This window comes from Rhinoderma darwinii, chromosome 3, assembly GCF_050947455.1.
Source record: "Rhinoderma darwinii isolate aRhiDar2 chromosome 3, aRhiDar2.hap1, whole genome shotgun sequence".
In the NCBI taxonomy this organism is placed as follows: domain Eukaryota; kingdom Metazoa; phylum Chordata; class Amphibia; order Anura; family Rhinodermatidae; genus Rhinoderma; species Rhinoderma darwinii.
Window position 1 is genome coordinate 262,830,378 of NC_134689.1, and position 24,463 is coordinate 262,854,840.

Genomic DNA, 24,463 nt, shown 5'->3' on the forward strand with positions numbered 1-24,463 from the left:
GAGGTTAGAGTCAGACTGATTAATTGAGTCTGTGGACAGGAGTCTTTTATACAGGTGACCATTTAAGACAGCTGTCTTTAATGCAGGCACCAAGTTGATTTGGAGCGTGTAACTGGTCTGGAGGAGGCTGAATTCTTAATGGTTGGTAGGGGATCAAATACTTATTTCTCTGTGCACAATGCAAATAAATATACTGCATATAATTTTGACGATGTGATTTTCTTTTTTTTTTATATATATATATAATCTATCTCTCACTGGTAAAATTAGCCTAGCCTAAAAATTCTAGACTGTTCATATCTTTGACAGTGGGCAAACGTACAAAATCAGCAAGGGATCAAATACTTATTTTCTTCACTGTATATCCCACCTGTTTCAGATCTGGACATATCACATATGTTAGTTTGTGTTTCATCAATGAAGGTTGGTTCTCTGCTATTAAATAATTTTTCAGATCATCTCTGAGAAGAACATGAAATAATTTACAAACAGCAGAAGTTAGACATTACTAGTGTAGAATTACAAATTTCTAGCTCTATAGCGTACTAGAATATACAGCCTCACCAATATGCCAATCCTGTGGACCTAACCTAGTTAAAAGGAAATTCTAAGATAACAAGATACAAAGGTCTACCAATTACAGAATTTAATTCCTTTAGTACACAGAAACATGACATCTGGGTCTTGTGCTATATTGATATTTATTTAGCTGAGACACAACTGTACCTCTTCTTGTGTTAAGCATGTAATATTGATTTAAGAGTATTGGTCATAGCTCTTCTTACATCGTCTGGCATTGGTAACTCAGTTATTCACACAGATTAAAATCTGTCTATGATCCCTGCGTTTTCTTTGTCACCTAGAATTATATTTCTTCATCATATTTTAGAAAGCTCACGTTATCAATTGTTAAATTCTAAAAATTTAGAAAGTCTATTTTCATATATTCAAAATTTGTTTTAGAGATGTTCCACTATTGAAACAATTTTTTTCAGATTCCTTCAATTTTCTAGATTTTTTTTAATAAGATATCCATATGAAAGATATACGGATCATAGGAGAGCATGCGCTATAAGCCTTGCCTATTCCCTGCTCCTTTTCTAGCTCAAGACTGAAATATAAAATCTAGCGGTAAGTTCTCACGTTGCGTAAATACTGAGGATTCTCCTGCAACGTATTTTGTTGCGGAAAAGCTGCAGCATAATACAGTAGCAGCAGAGTGGATGAGAATTGAACAAACCTCATCCACACGCTGCGTAAATGATAAGCGGAAACAACGCTCAAAAATTGAGTTGCGGTGCAGTTTTTTAATCCGCATGTCAATTGTATTAGCGTAATCGCTGCTTTTTTTTATTGCTGGTTTCCGCCATTAAATTCAATGGGGAGGTAAAACCCACAACAAATAGCAGATGTTGCGATTTTTGAGACGGAACAGCTGGTATTCCACACAAAAATCTCTCAGAAAGTGCTGCAGAACATCAGGTCGTCAGAGACGCATCGCCATGGTAAGTATAGCCTTTTTTTCATTGCAGGATTTCCGCAGCGGACATGCCGGTGCGAAAAACTTCACCACAATTTGGTGTTGTTTTTTGGGCGGAATTCCCCTCGGGCAACAGGGCGGATACGCTGTGTAACTTTACCCAGCGTATCCGCCCTGTATGAACTTACCCTTGAAGTCCTATGTATAGAATGGGTCTGATATTTTTCTCCAGCAACTAAAATGAGGCTGATCTGCAATACTATACACATCCCTTGTACAAGGGTGGCACTGTTTCTAGGGGGGGGGGGGGGACCAGACCTTTTTTTTACTAATTTCACACAACCCGTTTAACTAATGGCATCCTTTCTCACAGCTGACACAGACTTAATGATGTATGAGGCTTAATTGGGGACATAGACATTTTGGTGCCATTTTAACATCAATGTAATTTCAGAGGTTGGCAGCGTCCCATCATATTTGTCACAGCACTCTCATACTACTTGTTAGTTCACTGAACTGTCTTCTTATCACTACTTCAAGGTCCCTCTATCATTAAGAAAACAATTATCATAAGTTACATTACATTTTGATTTGTGTAGGCTAGTGGGTTATACTAGCAATAAACAAAGTATCCTCTAAAATCCTATTTATAAAAGATTGTTCCCATTTATAAATGTCCCAAAAGATAGCAATAGCTAGAAACATGATTGTAGTTCTAATACTCTTTTTTTTATATATTAAATATTGTTTTTATCAAGTCATTGAATGATAGTGTCATGATGATCATTTAAATAGCTTATATTGTAACTATAGACCACATCTTCAATATACCTTTCCTGCTGTAAGGTATGATTCCAAAACATGTATTAAGCCCTTCAGGACTGAGCCTGTTTTGGCCTTGAGGACGAAGTCGATTTTTTCAAATCTGACATGTGTTACCTTATGTAATAATAACTTGGGAATGCTTTTACCTATCCAAGTGATTCTGAGAGTGTTTTCTCGTGACATATTGTACTTTATGTTAGTAAAAAAATTTGGGTGATAAATTCAATATTTACGTGTGAAAAACAACAAAATTTTGAGGAAATCTGCCAAAATCTCAATTTTTCGAAATTTAAATGTATCTGCTTGTAGAACAGACAGTAATACCATACAAAATAGTTACTAGTTCATATATTCAATATGTCTACTTTGTTTGCATCGTTTTTGAACCTTCTTTTATTTTTTCCGGGTCGTTACAAGGCTTAGAACGTTAGCAGCAATTTCTCATATTTTCAAGAAAATTTCAATCAAAAGGCTATTTATACAGGTGCCAGTTCAGTTCTGAAGTGGCTTTGAGGGCCTTATATATTAGAAAGTCCCCATAAATCACCCCATTTTGAAGACTACACCCCTCAAAGTATCCAAAATAGCATTCAGAAAGTGTTTTAACCCCATAGGCATTTCACAGGAATTAAAGCAAAGTAGAGGTGAAATTTACAAATTTCTTGTCAAAATTAATTTGTAATACAGTTTTACACAAGAAATGCAACTCAATATATATTCCCCAGATTGTGCAGTAGAAATATCCCACATGTGGCCCTAGTGTCCTAATGGACTGAAACACTGACCTCAGAAGCAAAGGAGCACCCAGTGGATTATGGGTCTCCTTTTTAAAAAAATATATATATATTTCAGCCACCATGTCAGGTTTGAAGAAATCTTGTGGTGCTAAAACAGTAAAAAAACAAAAACAAAAGTGCACCCATTTTGGAAACTACACCCCTCAATGAATTTATCTAGGGGTATAGTTAGCATTTTTACCACAGTTGTTTTGCTAAATGTATTTGAATTAGTCTGTGAAGATGAAACTCTACTGTTTTTTCTGAAAAAACGTAGAAATTTTTAATTTTCACAAGCAATAATGAGAAAAAACACCCCGGCATTTGTAAAGCAATTTCTCCCGATTACAGCAATACCCTATAAGTGGTAATAAACTGCTGTCTGGACCCTCAGCAGGGCTCAGAAGGGAAGGAGTGTCATTTGGATTTTGGAGCGCTGATTTTGCTGGATTCGTTTTCAGTGCCATGTTGCATTTGCAATGAACTGGAGGGACCAAACCATGAAAACCCCCCAAAAGTGATCCCATTTTGAAAACTACACACCTCAATGAATTTATCTAGGGGTATAGATAGCATTTTGACCCCACAGCCAGATCTGTGGACGTAAACTGCAGTTTGGAGCTCGCTGTAGCGCTCATAAGAGAGGGAGCGCCATTTGGCTTTTGGAGCGCAGATTTTGCTTGGTAATAGTTCTGTTTGGGAGAAAAAGTACTATGCAAACCAATATGGAAATTCTTATCCAAATAAATAATTTATTTATAGCCAGTGACAGTGCGACGTTTCGGTCAATACCATGACCTTTCCTCAGGCACTTTAGACAATGCTGAATCCTGCGTGGATGGCGCTTTTGGCTTGGCGGCTAACCGCTATAGTGAGGCGCCTCACTATAGCTGGGAAATCAGATTTTAACCCCTTCCCGCTGCAGCCACTTTTGTCCTCCCGACAGAGCCTTATAAAATATGACGTGTATGTGTCACTATGTGGTAATAACTTTGGAATGCTTTTACCTAGCCAAGCGATTCGGAGATTGTACTTTAAGTTAGTGGTAAAGTTTGGTCTGTACATTCAGTATTTCAATTGTGAAAATCACCAACATTTTGCAAAAATATGAATTTTTCTAAATTCAAATGTATCTGCTTGTAAAACAGATAGTAATACCACACAAAATAGTTGCAAATTAACACTTTCCATATGTCTCCTTTATGTTGGCATCATTTTTTGAACATCCTTTCATTTTTCTAGGACGTTCCAAGGCTTAGAATTTTAGAAGAAATTGCTCACATTTTCAAGAAAATTTTAAAAGGCTATTTTTACAGGGACCAGTTCTGTTGTGAAATGGCTTTGAAGGGCTCATTCAACACAAACTCCCATAAAACACCACATTTTAAAAACTGCACCCCACAAAGTATTCAAAACAGCATTTAGAAAGTTTTTTTTGAACCCTTTAGGCGTTTCAGAATTAAAGAAACTAATTTTTCCTGTAACACAGAAGGTTTTACTAGAGAAACACAACTCAATATTTATCGCCCAGATTCTGCAGTTTTTAGAAATATCCCACATGTGGCCCTAGTGTGCTAATGTCTGAAGCACAGGCCTCAGAAGCAAAGAAGCACCAACTAGATTTTGGGGCCTTCTTTTTATAAGATTATATTTTAGGCACCATGTCAGGTTTGAAGAGGTCTTCTGATGCCATAACAAAGTAAATACTCCAAAAAAGACCCCATTTTGGAAACTACACCCCACAAGGAAATCCTCTAGGGGTGTAGTGAGCATTTTGACCCCCCCGGTGTTTCATAATTTTATTAGAATTTGGAAATGAAAATTAATAAGATGTAGTTTTAGCTAAAAAAAAAAACAACTATGTCTACAAGGATTTAAGAAGAAAAAGCCCCCCAACATTTGTAAGGCAAATTCTCCAGAGTACTGAAATACCCCACATGTAAAATAACCCATATGCTGCTTGGGCACACGGCATGGTTTAGAAGGGAAGGAGCGCCATTTGGCTTTTGGAGCTCAGATTTTGCTGGATTGGTTTCTGGGCACCATGTTGCATTTGCAAAACCTCTGAGGTACCAGTACAGTGGTGTAGTGAGCATTTTGACCCCACAGTTGTTTCACAGTTTATTAGAATTGGGCAGTGAAAATAAAAAAAATATATGTTTTTCAATAATACGTAGCTTTAGCTCAACATTTTTCATTTTCTTAATAAAGGAAAAAAAGAACCCCAACATTTGTAAAGAAACTTCTCTGGAGTACGGAAATTCCCCATATGTGGTCATAAACTGCTGTTTGGGCACCCGGCAGGTCTCAGAAGAGAAGGAGCGCCATTTGACTTTGAGCACAGATTTTGCAGGATTGGTTTCTTGGCACCATGTCGCTTTTGCAAAGCCTCTGTCGGACCAAAACAGTGGAAACTACGAAAAAGTTACTCCATTTGGGATACAACACCCCTTGAGGAATTAATCTAGTTGTGAGCATTTTGACCCCACATGTGTTTCATAGATTTTATTAGAATTGGGCAGTGAAAATAAAAATTAAATTTTTTTTCCCAATGAGCTGTAGCTTTAGCTCAAAATTTGCAATTTTCTCAACAAATAAAGGAGAAAAAGCACCCCAGCATTTGTAAAGCAATTTCTCCAGAAATACCCCATATGTGGTCAAACTGCTGCTTGGGCACACAGTAGGGAAGGAGCACCATTTGGCTTTTGGAGTGCAGATTTTGCTGGATTGGTTTCTGGGCTCTATGTTGCATTTGCAAAGTCTCTGTGCCACTAAAACAGTGGAAACCCTCCAGAAGTGACCCGATTTTGAAAACTACACCTCTCAAGGTATTCACCTAGGGGTGTAGTGAGCATGTTAACCCCGCAGGTGTTTACCCGAAATTAGTGTGCACTCGATGTTGCAGAGTGAAAATGGCAATTGTTCCATAGATATGCCAATATGTGGTGCCCAGCTTGTGCCACCTGACATTCGACAGGGCACAGGAGTGAAAGAGTACCATGCGAAATGGTGGCATAATTTGGCGATTTACAAAGTATTGGTTCACAATTGCAGAGGCTCGGATGTGAAATAATAAAATGTCGCTATGATATGTCAGAAGTTTGGTTACAGTTTAAGGCCTTGTGAACATGAAAATCAGGAGAGAAATGGGTGTTTGGATCCAGCGCTGTGTGTACACACAGCGCTGGATCCAAACACCCATTTCTCTCCTGCTTCAGACCGTGTGCCGACACGAGGATCCGGGCGCTATTGAGACACAAACCCACAGTGTCAGGTGAGCTGGAGGATTCCTCCCCCCTTCTTTTCCTATTTTTTCAAACATGAAAATCACTTAGTGTGCTGCTACCCGATGAGGCATCTGCGTAAAAAAAAAAAAAACACGTCAAGAAGTAACACGTTACGAAATCGGCATGAAAATCCGTTGTGTGCACATGGTCTTACAAATTTCCTGTTCCGCATTTTTTAAGCATATTGGGCTCGATTGGCATAAAATTTACATTTGAATAATTAAAACACAAATGTTATAATCATGCAGCTCTCGGATTGACAAACTGGTATTCATGAAGAAAGTGATGAGACGCATTGACTCCTTAGAATACATTTGACTACATAAGAAATTAAAATGAAAATCATGCCTATAAAAATATATAATCAGATTTTTAGATCAACAGTTGTGGTATACGATGTTTTCTGTAGAAAATTTCTCCATGGGAGAGCTTTAAAATGCCAAGTAACAACTACCTTTGAGGTCTGCTTGATTTATAATGGCCAGAATACAATAGTCTTTCATGTAACAAAAATGGTGTGCATAGAGCATCACAAAATGGGCCTGTTGCTGTTGAGTGATGTGGAGGAAACTATAAGGGTGAATAAGGTTCCTACATTTTGGATGTGCTGACTGTATCTGCCTTTTTTGCCAGTGTGTGGGACGGTCAGATCCAGTCCTATTTTTTTTTTTTACTTATCCTGGTGCTGTAACTCTCTGGTTGTAAAGGAAACTATGACATTGATCACTATTGGGTGAGTCTACAATCGAGAAGTATTTGGGTGTCATGGATTAACTAAATTATAGCATGCAATGCCAGTCTGCTGCATCAAAAGCCAACAAGATACTGTCTTAAATTTGGAAAAGCATGGCTTCTAGAGAAGACAGTATAATTTTACCACTTTATAAACCACTTGTGAGACGCATCTTTAAAATGCAGACCATTTTTTAGCACAAAATCATAAAATAGATATCAGAAAGCTGGAGCGATTTCAAAAGGGGGGGTGGGGGGGCAGCCAAATTTGTAAGAGGTATGGAAATCGGAGTTATGAATTTTTATTTATTTATTTACCCTGGATAAGAGAAGGCAGAGTGGTGATAAATATGTAGATGGCTCCTATAAAAAAACACTGCAATATTATTCTTTTGGCGGACCCCACAGAGGACACGGGGTCACTGCTTGCAGTTAAAAGTGCAATTTCATTACAAATTTCGAAAACACTACCTTACTGTCCTCACCATATAGTTATGGAACTTGCCACACAATTTGATAATTGATGAAAATGTGGATAGATTTAAAGGGGTTCTCCGGGCATTTTAGATTGATGGTCCATCCTTAGGACAGGTCATCAATATAAAATTGGCGGGTGTCTGACTCCCAGGACCCCCCTGATCATCTGACTGAAGGGGCCATGGTGAAGACCGCCGCGGCCTCTTCAATGTTTACCAGGCAGAGTGTCGTACACGTAACACCCGTGTCTCGGATTGTGGCTCAGTCCCATTCACTTGAATGGGACCAGAACTACAATCCTTTGCCCAGTCCCTAATTGAAGTGTACGGTGCTGTGCCTGTAAACAGGCCGCGGTGACAAACGCTGTTACACCATCCAACAGCTGAAATTGGACCCCCATTTAAGAAAGGATTATACAGCTATTTTAACCCTTTCAGGACAAAGGGTCATCGATACCTCAATGACCAGGCCTAAATGTAAAGTTTTGACATACATTCTTTTACACAGTTATAGCTTTTGAACTATGTTGGAAAACGTACGTTTTCATTTCTAGCTAACTAAGGCTCTGTTCACATCTGCTTCGGAGGCTCAGTTCGGGGCCTCAGTCACAGACGCGGCAGGGTTTACCAGAGAGGATAGTGCAGCATGCTGTGCTATTGTGTTCGATTATATATATATACACACATACATAAACACACACATATACACACAATACATTTTTCTTTTGCCTTCTCTCAATCAGTCTCCTCTCTGAAACACTGTGACAGAGTGAAGGAGGCTGAGAGGAGAGGACAAGCATGCAAAGTTTGTTTACAAACAAACTTTTCAGAGATCACCATGATTCGTTAATCATAGTGACCACATGCTCATAAGCCATACCAATTGGTTTGGCTATCAGTGAGCAGGTTACTGGGGAGCCGGGTACACTCACAACGCCGGCGTCAGAGCGCTGTCCTCAGCGCTATACTGGCAGAAGCAGAAAACTGTAGATTCACGTCCTGGCTGCACGGGGCATATGCGGCTAGGACGTGAATCTACAGATTGGCGGCATGAAGGGGTTAAAAAACACAATATACAGGATTACAGTTATTAAAGGGAATTATTCTGGTTTTTAAAATTGATGGCCTATCCTTCACTTGAATAAGACAGTGGTGCAATACCGTGCACAGCCGTTATAAATGCAATGACGTGTGCAAGTACGAACTGAAAAAACGCGTAAATAATGAAGAGCCTGCAGCACTATTACAAGCGCCTCACACCCTTCAAACAGCTGATTGGCGAGGATGCTGAGAGTCTAACCCCCACCGATCTAATATGGATTGCCTATTCTAAGGCTAGGCCATCAATTTTAAAATCCGGATAACCCAGATAATGTAGAATGCTTATCCAGGGATCTGTCCGAATGCCAGTAGAAGTCTGACAGGAATTTTCCCTACTTTATGGAAAATTGGGACTTTGCCATTCAAGGTTTTTTTTTTGCCTTCCTCATGCACCTTGGTTATTTAAGTATAAAAGGTTGATAAATTTAGATGTTTGGTTCAACCTAACTATGTACCAAGGATCCACCCATTACCTGATCAATGTATGACTTAAACCGGATGTGTAAGTATAGTATGCTTCCCTAGTTAACCCCTTCACGACCAGCCCATGTAGATTAACGTCCTGCAGTGCTGGGCTTTTGTCCTGCGGCCCGTTAATCCACGTGGTGCCAGAACAGAGTGCACAGCGCTCTCCCTATGACCTGAATCTCTCAGCACACGCTGCTACTAGCAGCCTTAGTGCTGAGAGAAGACATCAGGACCGGATTGGTTTCGGTCCTGATGACGTGATCACCATGATAAACTAATCATGGTGTTCACAGCAAAGTTTGTTGCAGCAACAAACTTTCGTGCTGTTCATTACAACGTTTCTCCTCCCTCGGTGTCAGATCGTTCTAAGACAGTGAGGGAGAAGAAGCTGTGCCGAGCAGCTGCTGTGTGTCTCCTATAGACACACCAACTGTGAAATACACAGAAAAAACAACTCCACATAGATAGTTTAGTGTAGCCAGCTAGTTATAGTTTAGGTAGTCTGTTAGGTAGATAGTTTAGATTGCCCTAGTCTGAGTACTATTAATTAATAAATCAATTAGGGCTTATAATGTGTATATACATCTATAAAATCACATAGAGATATATATATATCTCACATGTAATATATATTATACATGTAATATATATTATATATACACACACACATGTAATATATATTATATATAGACATATATTTGAAATTTGTTAATACTAAAAATGAATAATTAGGCATATTATATATCTATAACATCATATAGATATATACGTACATGTAGTATATACGCATACACACGTATACTTATATAAATCTCTTCATATATTTTACACGTCTGTATATTTTAAATACGTGGATTCATTGTTAGGGCTGTTAATAAATGTATTATTTATTAGGGTTGTCATAATTTTGTTGTGATTTAATTAATTACATATATATCTATAATGTTGTATAGATATATGCACACATTTTTTATATATATATTCACTACCGTTCAAAAGTTTAGGGTCACTTAGAAATTTCCTTATTTTTGAAAGAATAGCACAGTTTTTTTCAATGAAGATAACATTAAATTAATCTGAAATACACCCTATACATTGTTAATGTGGTAAATGACTATTCTAACTGCAAACGTCTGGTTTTTAATGTGATATCTACATAGGTGTATAGAGCCCATTTCCAGGAACCATCACTCCAGTGTTCTAATGGTACATTGTGTTTGCTAACTGTGTTAGAAGGCTAATGGATGATTAGAAAACACTTGAAAACCTTTGTGCAATTATGTTAGCACCGCTGTAAACAGTTTTGCTGTTTAGAGGAGCTATAAAACTGACCTTCCTTTGAGCTAGTTGAGAATCTGGAGCATTACATTTGTGGGTTCGATTAAACTCTGAAAATTGCTAGAAAAAGAGAGCTTTCATGTGAAACTCGACAGTCTATTCTTGTTCTTAGAAATTAAGGCTATTCCATGCGAGAAATTGCCAAGAAACTGAAGATTTCCTACAACGGTGTGTACTACTCCCTTCAGAGGACAGCACAAACAGGCTCTAACCAGAGTAGAAAGAGAAGTGGGAGGCCCCGCTGCACAACTGAGCAACAAGACAAGTACATTAGAGTCTCTAGTTTGAGAAATAGACGCCTCACAGGTCCTCAACTGGCAGCTTCATTAAATAGTACCCGCAAAACGCCAGTGTCAACGTCTACAGTGAAGAGGCGACTCCGGGATGCTGGCCTTTAGGGCACTGTGGCAAAGAAAAAGCCATATCTGAGACTGGCTAATAAAAGGAAAAGATTAATATGGGCAAAAGCACACAGACATTGGACAAAGGAAAATTGGAAAAAAGTGTTCTGGACAGACGAATCGAAGTTTGAGGTGTTTGGATCACACAGAAGAACATTTGTGAGACACAGAACTGAAAAGATGCTGGAAGAGTGCCTGACGCCATCTGTGAAGCATGGTGGAGGTAATGTGATGGTCTGGGGTTGCTTTGATGCTGGTAAAGGGGTAGATTTGTACAAGGTAAAAGGGATTTTGAATAAGGAAGGCTATCACTCCATTTTGCAACGCCATGCCATACCCTGTGGACAGCGCTTGATTGGAGCCAATTTCATCCTACAACAGGACAATGACCCAAAGCACACCTCCAAATTATGCAAGAACTATTTAGGGAAAAAGCAGGCAGCTGGTATTCTATCTGTAATGGAGTGGCCAGCACAGTCACCAGATCTCAACCCCATAGAGCTGTTGTGAGAGCAGCTTGACCGTATGGTACGCAAGAAGTGCCCATCAAGCCAATCCAACTTGTGGGAGGGGCTTCTGGAAGCATGGGGTGAAATTTCTCCCGATTACCTCAGCAAATTAACAGCTAGAATGCCAAAGGTCTGCAATGCTGTAATTGCTGCAAATGGAGCATTCTTTGACGAAAGCAAAGTTTGAAGGAGAAAATTATTATTTAAAAAAAAACAACATTATTTCTAACCTTATCAATGTCTTGACCATATTTTCTAGTCATTTTGCAACTCATTTGATAAATATAAGTGTGAGTTTTCATGGAAAACACAAAATTGTCTGGGTGACCCCAAACTTTTGAATGGTAGTGTATGTACACACACAAACATTCATATAAATTATTTATTTTATTAATTCTACAAATCAAATAATTGATTGTTAGGGTCGTTCATAAAGTTATTAATAGTTCAACAATTGATTAGTTGTAAAGATTCAATTGATTATTTATGTATACGTAATATATACACACACATTTAGATAAAATAATTTATTCCTATATTTTAAAGTTCTATTAATTCTAGATACGAATTGATTAATTGTTAGGGTCGTTTATAAATTTATTGATCAATTGATTAGTGGACTTTTTCTTTGTTACTTTTATTAAAATGGTTACAAAAATGTGTTAAAAAAAAAAAAACGTAAGAAAATGGCACGCAAGTTATATACCACTAAAGAGGCATTTGCTCTCTTGGATTCTGATAGTGAATTTCACTTTTGGGGGTTTTCCGCTGTCTTGGTCCCTCCAGAGCGTTGCAAATGCGACATGGCACCGAAAACCATTATAGCAAAATTTGAGCTCCAAAAGCCAAATGGCACTCCTTCACTTCTGAGGGCTGTCGTGTTCAAACATAAGTTTATGACCACATATGGGGTATTGCCGTAATCGGGAGAAATTTCTTTACAAATGTTGGGGTGCTTTTTCTCCTTTATTCCTTGCAAAAATTTAAAATGTCTATGTTTCTTCAGAAGAAATGTAGATTTTCATTTTCACAGACGAATTCCAATAAATTCAGCAAAACACCTGTGGGGTTAAAATGCTCACTATACAACTAGATATATTCCTTGAGGGGTGTAGTTTCCAAAATGGGGTCACTTTTTGAGGGTTTCCACTGTTTTGGCACCACAAGATCTCTTCAAACCAGACATGGAGCCTAAAATATATTGTAATAAAAAGGAGGCTTCAAAATCCACTAGATGCTCCTTTGCTTCTGAGGCCGGTGTTTCAGTCCATTACCACACTGGGGCCACATGTGGGATATTTCTAAATACTGCAGAATCTGGGCAATAAATATTGAGTTGCGTTTCTCTGGTAAAACCTTCTGTGTTACAGAAATTTTTCTATTACAAATAAATTTCTGCAAAAAAACATTACATTTGTAAATTACACCTCTACTTTGCTTTAATTCCTGTGAAACGCCTAAAGGGTTAAGAAACTTTCTTAATACGGTTTTCAATACTTTGAGGGGTACAGTTTTTAAAACGGGGTGATTTATGGGGCGTTTCTAATATAGAAGGCCCTCAAAGCCACTTCAGAAATGAACTGGTCCATGAAAAAATTGGTTTTGGAAATTTCTTGAAAATGTGAGAAATTGCTGCTAAAGTTCTAAACCTTGTAACGTCCTAGAAAAATAAAAGGACGTTCAAAAAACTATGCAAACATAAAGTAGACATATAGGAAATGTTAACTAGTAACTATTGTGTGTGGTATTAATATCTGTTTTGCAAGCAGATACATTAAAATTTAGAAAAATTAAATTTTTTGCAAATTTTCTATAAATTTTGGTGTTTTTCACAAATAAATACTGCATTTATCGACCAAATTTTTTCACAGACGTAAAGTACAATATGTCACGAGAAAACAATCTGAGAATCGCTTGGAAAGGTAAAAGCATTCCAAAGCTATTACGACATAAACGAACATATGTCAGATTTAAAAAAAAATCACCTGCGTCAACAAGGCCAAAACAGGCTGTGTCCTGAAGAGGTTAAGGGCCACATATCATAGGGACAGGGCTGCTGGGCTAGTAGACCAAACAGCCCAAAATAATATTGTACCGTTTGGGGAGTAGCACCGAACATAGAATACAGCGGACTCATATTTATTTTGTAAGGAGATCTTACAGTCAAAACAATGTTCTAGTTTTAAAAGGAATATTTTATTGAAAAATCCCCTGAAAATATTAACAGATTTACTAATATTGACATGCAAGTATGGGAAAAAAGGTACTTTATGAAATGGCTTCAGTTATGCTTGTATATCCAAGAAGCAGGTAATGTCATTTAGTAAATCTTTGTTCTTTTGACAGCAATTGCACCCATCATGTCTTATTCATAAATCCGTCTTGGTTCATTTATCACTATTCCACCTTCAATCATTGCATTTCGAAACCTCTGCACCTAGAAAAAAAGAAAGTGAAAAGAAAATAAAGAAAACAAGAAGAAATGTCTGTTTTGATAGAACGGATACTTGACTATAGGGTTATAGCAATTTAATAGTACTGATAATTTAAGAATTGATAATGTTATATTATAAACGAGTCAGTTCAAGCAGAAATAGCCATTATGATGACATAACATTTCACATATGAATGAAGCCCCATTACAGAGTAATTTCAACAGTTCGTCAACATGGCCACATGAAACAGCTTCAAAGAAACTTGCCAATTTCTCTTACATGACCTAACAGGCATAAACTAGAGGGAGACCTGGGGGCCTTTGTTAGGCCCCCAGCTGCTATAGAAACCATCGTCACCCCGTGATTGCATAGTGTGTGTGCCGGTGGGGTGAGAGAGGGAGCCCCCTCCCGCTAAAACCACTCAGATGCGGCGGTCGCTAATGACCGCCGCATTTGAGGGGTTAAAAGGGCAGGATCGATGCAGATTTTGATCCTGCCCGCTCGAGCAGGTCTGCTCCAAGCCCTCAGAATCACTGGTGTATAGCACAGATACAGTCATTTATTCCAATTTGCATACAGCAGTTTCGGGCTTATTACACTTCATCGGTGAAAGCTATGGAAACTATGGCGGTAGATTTTTGGGAGTGTTGATCTAAGTTAGGTGGCAAAGTTAGGATGAGTAGGGCCCTTGTAACTGTAAAGTTAGCTAGGATCATTCACTTTATAGAGTAACTTCTAGACTTACCTCAAAAACTTTATTTTATTATTACGTTATTTTTGTATGTAACTATTGCATAAATTAATGGATATGTTTATTTCATCTTGAATCGATGATGCGCTTCAATGTAAACTCACCGCTGCCCTTACAAGTCCATCCCTGAATTACCTAATCACAAGATAGGAACAAACACAGACCACGGCCGAGCCAAACGCGCAGATGAGCTTCAAACATGACCACATTATTTAGATATTCTTCATCAACAGCACAAACTAAGCCTGACCGCCTGATGAATACATTTATGAACTGCTACTCTACTTCCAAGATAAATAAGGATGCTTTTAAGCTGAAACAGAGCAAATAAAAGGGAAATACAAATCAACGATAAGATGACTAAACAGTGTGGGCACTCCTGTGTATATATTGACATGGCAATGTCCTTTACTTGTTTGTGTATCCAAAATAAACGAGAACTGAGACAACCGCAGGGGTTCATGCACATAACCGTGAGACTAAATGGTATAATCAAGCACATTAAATACATCGGCTGCTTGACCTATGCAACTAATTCGTGTTATTTCAGATACATCTACAATGATTCCTGGAGATATAACCGGTAACCAAAGCTTTCAACAGGTTCCATTTCACATCAATAGGCAACTCTAATAAATCAGAAAGGGTAAAATGTTACTTTTAAGTTGAAGGGATTCTCTGTAGTTACATATGAAACAAAAGTAACGATGAGGAATTCCTGCTTTATGTACAAAATGTATGAGCAGAAGTTACATCAGACGGAAAACCGACCGAACACCTTAAATGTTTAGAAATCTGGCTGAGGGTAGACTCATTCCAACTGTCCCCACCATGACGGAATTCACAGTTCCCGTTTACATATAGATTACCACCCCACTTTCAAAAAGACAGAACACAGAATAAAGCTCTGCTCACACGGACACGATTTCAGAGGATCCATGACGGATCCACTAAGACAGGGCTGGGCATGAATGTGAGTGACCAAGGCATATCTCCACAAGAGAGCGCAGTCCTGCCTTTGTCACCAACTTGACACTGCCTGGCCACAACTGCAAACAAAATTATTCTAACAAATTCCAGATTATAAGGAAATTCTGTGCTAGACGATAGAAACTGCAAATATAAGGAATGTTGGTTAAAAGGATTTTCTAGGCATACACCCTACATAGGGTGGGGACGCACACAAGGTAAACTCTGCAGATTTTCCGCAACGGATTTAATTGCGGAAAATCTGCAGCGTTTTACAGTAGCCGCAAAGTGGATGAGATTTAAAGAAATCTTATGCACACACAAGCAGAAAAAATTTGCAGAGAAACTATTCATAAATTAACCTGTGGTGCGTTTATTTTGTCTAATGTGGCGTTCCTGATAGGCTGTAGCAGACGGTGATTCTGGAAGGGGGTGGAGACTCCACCTTTATAAGACAGAGTTTATTGCCGCTGATAGCAGACACGCCACAAACGATTCTGTTCCAATACATTTAATACATTGAACACTTCTAGAATGCTAGAAGCTACAACACTCGGACTCTGCGAGCCCCTGATGATTTATGGCAGAGACACAACCTAGTAATAAAACGCTTAGGGCTGTTAGTAGATAGATAATCAATAGCGCCTGCTTGTATTTGTGCTATATCCCCTGATCTCCTGCAATCCTCTTTTCAATATAGGTGCTAGGAGCTTGGTAACAGAGTGGAATAGCAAGCATATCGATTGTATTAACAAATAATTATTATTATAATGATAAAAATTTAAAACGGATATAAATGTAAAAATAAAATACAAAAAAATATTAAAATATAGAGGTATTTTTGTTTCAGACAGGCAGTGATTGAAACTCATCAATCTATCTTACTACGTTTCTGGTGTCAATGTAAAGTGCACGGGCTCTAGTAATAAAGACATATTGCTGTTCTAATTTGTTCATGCCAAGATGACAAACGAATGAACCATTGCTAGATGGTGATAATAGGATATATCCCTTGTGATATGAAATACAGTGAATTTTAGACTTTTATGAGGGGTCTGATTTAATACAGGGTTTTCTGTCAGATTACGTATGAATTCGACAAAACAATTATTATTTTTTTTGCCATGTTTGATCTAAAGTTGTCTTACAGAGCTATTCTAGAAGGATTGCTCCTGGCGGTGGGATATAGCTCCATAATATGGTGCCATACAGAGCACTATACGGCTGCACAGAGTGTCTACGACTCTGTGTAGGAGGCCAAATTGTGCACAGATATCATAGAGACATATCAGAAGATAATCTCTCTTCTCGGAATCTGCAAGATGAAGCACCTACTGATCACTAGAACGTTGGAGCTGTTGCCTGTGACCTATGATGCTGCCAGTTCCAGTCATCTGAAAACTGGTCGGGTTGGGATATGCGCATGTATTAGGGCGGATTTACACGACCGTGTAATACGTCCGTGCAACGCGCGTGTTTTTCACGCGCGTCGCACTGATCTATGCTAGTCTATGTCCGTCTAAGTCCGTTCAGACTGTCAGTGATTTTTGCACAGCGGGAGTCCGCTGCGTAAAACTCACGACATGCCCTATATTTCTGAGTTTTTCGCGCATCACACACCCTTTGAAGTCAATGGGTGCGTGAAAACCACGCGCACCAAACGGAAGCACTTCTGTGGGACGCGCGTGATTCGCGCAACAGCAGTCAAAAGTATGATTGAAAACAGAAAAGCACCACGTGCTTTTCGGTTTACAAACATCCAGTGTCATAATGATGGCGGCTGCGCGAAAATCACGCAGTCGCGCATCCTATGTGATGACTCACGGAGCTGTTAAGTGCCTTTTGCACACACAAAATGCCAAGTTTTTTGCGTGCGCAAAAACGCACGCGCTCGTGTAAATCCGCCCTTACTCTCATGTGACACTGGCCTTATGGTAAAGAGGAGACTACTCTAATGAGACTAGCAAAATGTAATTACCCACAAAGTGCTTTTATATAAAAAAAATAAGTCCCCTATAATAAGTACATGACTTAGGCCTCATGCACACGGCCATGCTCATAATCACGGGCCGCGAATGCGGGCACAGCCGGCCGCGGACAGCCGCCTGCATTCTCGGCCCGTGCTCCCATACAAGGACTGTAAGGACCAAAAGATAGGACATGTCCTATATTTTGCAGCACACTACTACGGTCCGGACACCTTCCCGTAAATAAACGGGAAGGTGCTTGTGAACAATACAAGTGAAAGCGTCCGTAATTGCGATCCACAATTACAGTCGATTTTTACAGTCATGTGCATGGGGCCTTAGGCAATTAAGACTTTACATTTAAGCATATCATTACTCCAAGCGGGTAAGACATTTTTTAAGGCTTAAATAAGAGGTTTGTCTTCATAACAAATCGACTTTTCATCTTACCGACTTACTACGAAACACCCACGGGATCTCCCGAAAAACCATGAAATGCATTCCAGCCTCTAGGCAGCGCTGAGCCAAAACTCTACCAACATTCTCACATGCCATGGCATCTCTTGTACTGTAAAGATGTTTCTTGACTGCCCATTCTTGTGTGGAGGCAGAGAGTACGAAACTGCCACTACAATGCTCCACAATTGCGGTCACATGATGCCCACTGCGTTCTAGTCGTATCCTTTAACAGAGAAAAAAATTATATAAATATTCAAATAGTAAATGTTTAACAAAATACTTTTCTTCCTAAAATTTTCCCCGTGACACTTAAACTTCTCAAAAACAATGTATTTTTTCAAAAATAGTGTTAATGCAACAGTAAGAGAAACAGCTGAATTATGCTCGGCCTCCTTGTCCCCAAGTAAGAGGTAATTCTACTGTGAGCTGAAGACTAAATAGGATGAGACAGGCTGGTTTTCTAGGGGACAGGACAATTAACCATACTGAAGAGACTGTGGTCGTTAGGCAGCATATCCCTAGTAACCAGAATATCAGACAATACAGCTGTCAGCTAAGAGCAGAGAAGAGGAAAAAGCCCTTTGGCAACAGGCAACAGTACACAACTGTTTGTTGTCTGTTCCTAAGGAGAATCGGACCGAATTTTAAAATATTCAACTTAGGCATGCCCTATATGACACTGCACAAGAAAGCCCCACACAGTTCTTTAAACTAGGTACTATATTACATATACAGTGAAGGAAATAAGTATTTGATCCCTTGCTGATTTTGTAAGTTTGCCCACTGTCAAAGTCATGAACAGTCTAGAAATTTTAGGCTAGGTTAATTTTACCAGTGAGAGATAGATTATATTAAAAAAAAAAAACAGAATATCACATAGTCAAAATTATATATATTTATTTGCATTGTGCACAGAGAAATAAGTATTTGATCCCTTTGGCAAACAAGACTTAATACTTGGTGGCAAAACCCTTGCTGGCAAGCACAGCAGTCAGACGTTTTTTGTAGTTGATGAGGTTTGCACACGTTAGATGGAATTTTGGCCCACTCCTCTTTGCAGATCATCTGTAAATCATTAAGATTTCGAGGCTGTCGCTTGGCAACTCGGATCTTCAGCTCCCTCCATAAGTTTTCGATGGGATTAAGGTCTGGAGACTGGCTAGGCCACTCCATGACCTTAATGTGCTTCTTTTTGAGCCACTCCTTTCTTGACTTGGCTGTATGTTTCGGGTCATTGTCGTGCTGGAAAACCCATCCACGAGCCATTTTTAATGTCCTGGTGGAGGGAAGGAGGTTGTCACTCAGGATTTGATGGTACATGGCTCCATCCATTCTCCCATTGATGCGGTGAAGTAGACCTGTGCCCTAAGCAGAGAAACACCCCCAAAACACCTCCATGCTTGACAGTGGGGACGGTGTTCTTTGGGTCATAGGCAGCATTTCTCTTCCTCCAAACACGGCGAGTTGAGTTAATGCCAAAGAGCTCAATTTTAGTCTCATCTGACCACAGCACCTTCTCCCAATCACTCTCAGAATCATTCAGATGTTCATTTGCAAACTTCAGACGGGCCTGTACATGTGCCTTCTTGAGCAGGGGGACCTTGCGGGCACTGCAGGACCTTAATCCATTACAGCGTAATGTGTTACCAATGGTTTTCTTGGTGACTGTGGTCCCAGCTGCCTTGAGATCATTAACAAGTTCCCCCCATGTAGTTTTCGGCTGAGCTCTCACCTTCCTCAGGATCAAGGATACCCCACGAGGTGAGATTTTGCATGGAGCCCCAGATCGATGTCGATTGACAGTCATTTTGTATGTCTTTCATTTTCTTACTATTGCACCAACAGTTGTCTCCTTCTCACCCAGCGTCTTACTTATGGTTTTGTAGCCCATTCCAGCCTTGTGCAGGTCTATGATCTTGTCCCTGACATCCTTAGAAAGCTCTTTGGTCTTGCCCATGTTGTAGAGGTTAGAGTCAGACTGATTAATTGAGTCTGTGGACAGGAGTCTTTTATACAGGTGACCATGTAAGGCAGCTGTCTTTAATGCAGCCACCAAGTTGATTTGGAGCGTGTAACTGGTCTGGAGGAGGTTGAACTCTTAATGGTTGGTAGGGGATCAAATACTTATTTCTCTGTGCACAATGGAAATAAATATAATTTTGACTATGTGATTTTCTGTTTTTTTTTTAAATATAATCTATCTCTCACTGGTAAAATTAACCTAGCCTAAAAATTCTAGACTGTTCATGACTTTGACAGTGGGCAAACTTACAAAATCAGCAAGGGATCAAATACTTATTTCCTTTAATGTTATAAGTAGGTCTTGCATGATTTTTCTTATATACAAGTATATAGCAATCTGTGTTCCTATAGGGATTAACACATTCTCTCTTGTTTCTCACCTATGCCAGTGCTGACGTGTTGGCCACACTGTGCCCCATCCCCGATCCTTAACGGCCAGTGCAAGTCGCTCTAGGTTTCGAGGATTCCTGTTGGTGAAATCTGGGTTTACAATTTCATTCTCTTTTGTGTCTACTTCAGCCACCTCTGAGGTTTGAACACAGGTCGATGTACTAGCTGTGCGGATTGCTTTATAAAAAAAAAAAACATATGTATATTAGTCACACACATGCTGGTAAAAAACAGCTACTGTATCAAAATTAACCCCATAAGGATGTAAACCTAGTTTCGCCTTTTGAAAATGAGATGAAGTGAAACTTATTGGTTTACCGGGCACTTTATGTGAAAGTGAGCTGCCCCATTCCGGGGTGCTGCTGGGTCACGTGATCCTCACTCGGACTCCCTGAATCTTGGAAGTCAGGGTCTCATTGAAAGCTCATGAGAGCCTAGATGCGAGTCTCATAGACTTGCATTGAGAGACTGACCTCTGGTTTCTACATCATACGCTGCAGGATTTGGGTGGTCAGAGTGGGGATCATGTGACCCAATGGCGGCCTGGAATGGAGCGGCTAACTAAAATAAAACGTCTGGTAAGGCAATATACCTCACTACCTTTCACTTCATAACATTTTTAAATAGTGTGGGTAAATTTTTCTGGAGTTCTTCTGTAAGGACACAGAGGTTTTTTTCCTTTTTGCATTACCACATTCTGAAAGTCGTAACTTTTTCTTTTTTTTAATTCTTCGGTCAACATGGCCGTATGTGGACTTGTATTTTTTCAGAATGAGATGTATTTTTATTGGCACCAATTTGGGGTACATACAGTATAATATATTGAATAACTTTTTTTTTTTGCCGGAGGAATGGAAAAAAAAAATCCCATCACTGCTGCCATTGTTTCCAGGAATAGGTTTTTACGGTGTAGTATAAATACATTTTTAGGCCTCATGCACACGACCGTAGCCATTTGCACGGCTGTGATTTTCAGGTCGGCAGGCCGCGGAGTGTCACTCGCAAGCTGCCCGCATATCGCGGGCCGTGAACGTCCATTATTTTCCATGGGCCTGGACGGGAGAACACGGCTGTAATAAGACATGTCCGTTCTTTCTGCGGTCCAGGCTCCTGGGCCATGCACGAACCTTGGAAACCACGGTCGTGTACATCGGCCCATAGAATTGAATGGGGCCCCAATTCTCCCATGGATTTTCGTGGGAATTGCGGCCGCAAAAGCACGTTTGTGTGCATGGGGCCTTAACATTCTATTGGTAGTTACTATTATTGCGATACCAAATTTCTATAGTTTCTTATGTTTTTACACACAATCCAAAAGCTATAACATTTGTATTTTTCCATCGACCCAGCTTTATGAGGGATTGTTTCTTTTCAGGACAAGTTGTAGATTTCATTGGCAGCATTTTGGGGTATATAGAACTTATTGATTAACTTTGATTCCTTTTTTTGGAATGATTAAAAAACAGAAATTCTGCAATTTAAATAATGCAGTATAAATAATGTGTTAATTTCATAGAACAGGTCGTATCGGTTGCGGAAATGCCAATTAAGTATGTGCTTTTTTATCCATTATAAAGTATTTAGTAAGAAATTGTATTTTTTTCTTTGTACTTTTGATTTTTTTTTCCAGTTAGTTTTATTGCACTTTTATCATTTTAGTCTCATTATAGGACGTGACTATGCGATCCTTTGTTTGCTTACATAATGCAATACTTCTGTAGTACAGTATATTATACCTGTCAGCATTACACCGACAGGCAGCCTACTAGACCCTGCATTCCTCTCTTTCTGTAAGACCACTTAGGGCCAACGGTCGCTGTTGACCTTGGCATCTAAGAGGTTAAACGGTCAGGATCAATGTTATCTCCAATCCTGGCTGTCGAGTCAGGGTGTCAGCTGCATGTTATAGCTGATCCCCACTGCTGATTGTGCGGCCACACCTCCTGAGCCTGCACCATCCTTGCGCTGCACATTAAGGCTGGATTCACAGGAGCATGTTCGGTCCGTAATGGACGGACGTATTTCGGCCGCAAGTCCCGGACCAAACACAGTGCAGGGAGCCGGGCTCCTAGCATCATAGTTATGTACGATGCTAGGAGTCCCTGCCTCGCTGCGGAAAAACTGTCCAGTACTGTAATTGTCGCAGAGACAATGCAACTTTTAGGTTGGGTCGGATTAGCTGCGGATTTAACACAGATTTAATTGCGGAAAATCTGCAGCGTATTGCAGTAGCAGCAACAAACCTCATCCACATGATGCGAAAAAAATATGCAGAAAAGAAATGGGGAAATTTACTTGCAGTGTGGATTCTCAGTCAATTTCTCATGCGAAAACACTGAAATTTCCTCCCAGAAAATCTTGTCGGAAATTCAGCAGTGTTTACACTGTGTGCGGACGTACACTAAGAGCCTCATTCAGACGAACGTGGGGAAACTCGGACGTGAAAAACCACCATTTTTTAAAGTCCGCGCTGCCCGTCCGTGTCCCGTTTTTACGGATCCTTCCAAAGACTCAAGAAAATAGGACATATTCTCTTTTTCAACGGACCCTTTACACGGTCAGTTGAAACAACGGCTGCGTGAATGGCCCTATTGAAATACATGCGTCCGTGTGACAGCCGTTGTTTTAACGTCTGTCACACGGACGTATTCTACGTTTGTCTGAATAAGGCTTAATAGTCACACTCTTATGACTATGACAAAACGTCCAACTATGAATTCCCTCCTCTACCTTCTAAGTAGGGTTGCCACATTTTCCACCAAAGCATACCGGCCAGGTTTATACGGTTAAGGACAGGGGGAGCAGTGTGCACGTTCACGCAATCTACAAGGGAGGGGATAGTCTGAGCTCGGCACCCCCTTCTCGTAGGTTCTATAGAATTTGCGTGGGATGGCAGTTACATATGCCCATATAGGATATGTTCAGATGAGGATTTGTAGCAGATTTTCGCTGCGGATTCCGCAGAGAAAATCAACAACAAAAGGAGTACATGTTATACAAAACCTCGTTCACACATGGAAAAAAAAACCACTCTGCGTGACCCTGGAAATACGGTGTTAGGCTGGATTCACACGAGCGTGTGCGTTTTTCACAAAAAAAGCGGCGTTTTGCGTGAGCAAAAGGTACATAACAGCTCCGTGTGACAGCAGCGTATGATGCGCGGCTGTGATTTTCGCACAGCCGCCATCATTATGACACTCTGTTTGTATGTTTGTAGCACGTGGTGCTTTTCTGTTTTCATTCATACTTTTTACTGCTGTTGCGCAAATCACGTGCGTCACACGGAAGTGCTTCCGTGTGGTGCGCGTGATTTTCACGCACCCATTGACTTCAATGGGTGCGTGATGCGCGAAAAACGCTCAAATATAGGACGTCGTGAGTTTTACGCAGCGGACACACGCTGCGTGAAAATCACGGATTGTCTGAACGTCCCCATTGACTAACATAGGTCCGTGCGAGGCGCGTGAAAATCACGCGCGTTGCACAGACGTATTATACGTTCGTCTGAATAAGCCCTTAATTTGAACATTTGTCAATGTATTTATGCCTGAAAACGGAAAAATACATTGATAGATCTGTTCCAATGTGCAACCCTTCATAGCACGCCTAATAATAGCATTGTGCTGCCTGTCCATACATCTAACCCTGTGAATGAGAATTGCTCTGTGCACAAGTAATGAGAACATCCACAGCCTCACCTGGTATGAGACTTCTGCTCCTTCTGATTATGGACATGACTACATTAAACGTTCACATCAAGGTGACATCTGCTGTATGTTCAGCCACTTTCTGCCTGGGTGACAGAACACAGGGACAGGGCAGCGGATGATAGAAACCAGTGGAAGAAAGGACCTTTGATGATGTCATGACTGGGAGGAGCCAAGCGCTAGGATTATAGAACGTGTGCGAGCCGAAAGAACTCGGGCACCAGAGAAAAGTACAGCCCAGAGCCGGACTCCTCCCATGCATGTGACTGATCACATGGGCGTGACATCATCGAAGGTCCTTTAGCCCACAAGAAACTAGCATCTAAATTGTGTGATTTGTGCGTGTAATGTCCTTGCTGTGTGTAGGGTG

At 39.9% G+C, this 24,463-nt stretch overlaps 1 protein-coding gene across 1 annotated transcript; it reads right to left on the bottom strand.

Moving 5' to 3' along the window:
* Nucleotides 1-13,567: 13,567 nt before the first annotated feature.
* Nucleotides 13,568-24,243, bottom strand: MRPL18 (mitochondrial ribosomal protein L18). Its single transcript, XM_075855186.1, has 4 exons — nt 24,085-24,243; nt 20,377-20,563; nt 17,966-18,197; nt 13,568-13,830 (listed from the first exon to the last, which is right to left on the bottom strand). Exons 1-4 carry the CDS (start codon nt 24,119-24,121, stop codon nt 13,759-13,761), a joined length of 528 nt encoding a protein of 175 aa, XP_075711301.1. The 5' UTR covers nt 24,122-24,243; the 3' UTR covers nt 13,568-13,758.
* Between the last annotated feature and the right edge of the window lie 220 nt (nt 24,244-24,463).

Bases quoted from the DNA above. Each gene is read 5' to 3' on its own strand.
- MRPL18 (XM_075855186.1), bottom strand. From the start codon at position 24,121: ATGTCCATAATCAGAAGGAGCAGAAGTCTCATACCAG. The intron at 18,198-20,376 runs GTGAGAAACAAG...TCTCTGTTAAAG, and splicing joins ACACGTCAGCACTGGCATAG to GATACGACTAGAACGCAGTG. The intron at 13,831-17,965 runs GTAAGATGAAAA...CTTTTTTTCTAG, and splicing joins GGGTGTTTCGTAGTAAGTCG to GTGCAGAGGTTTCGAAATGC.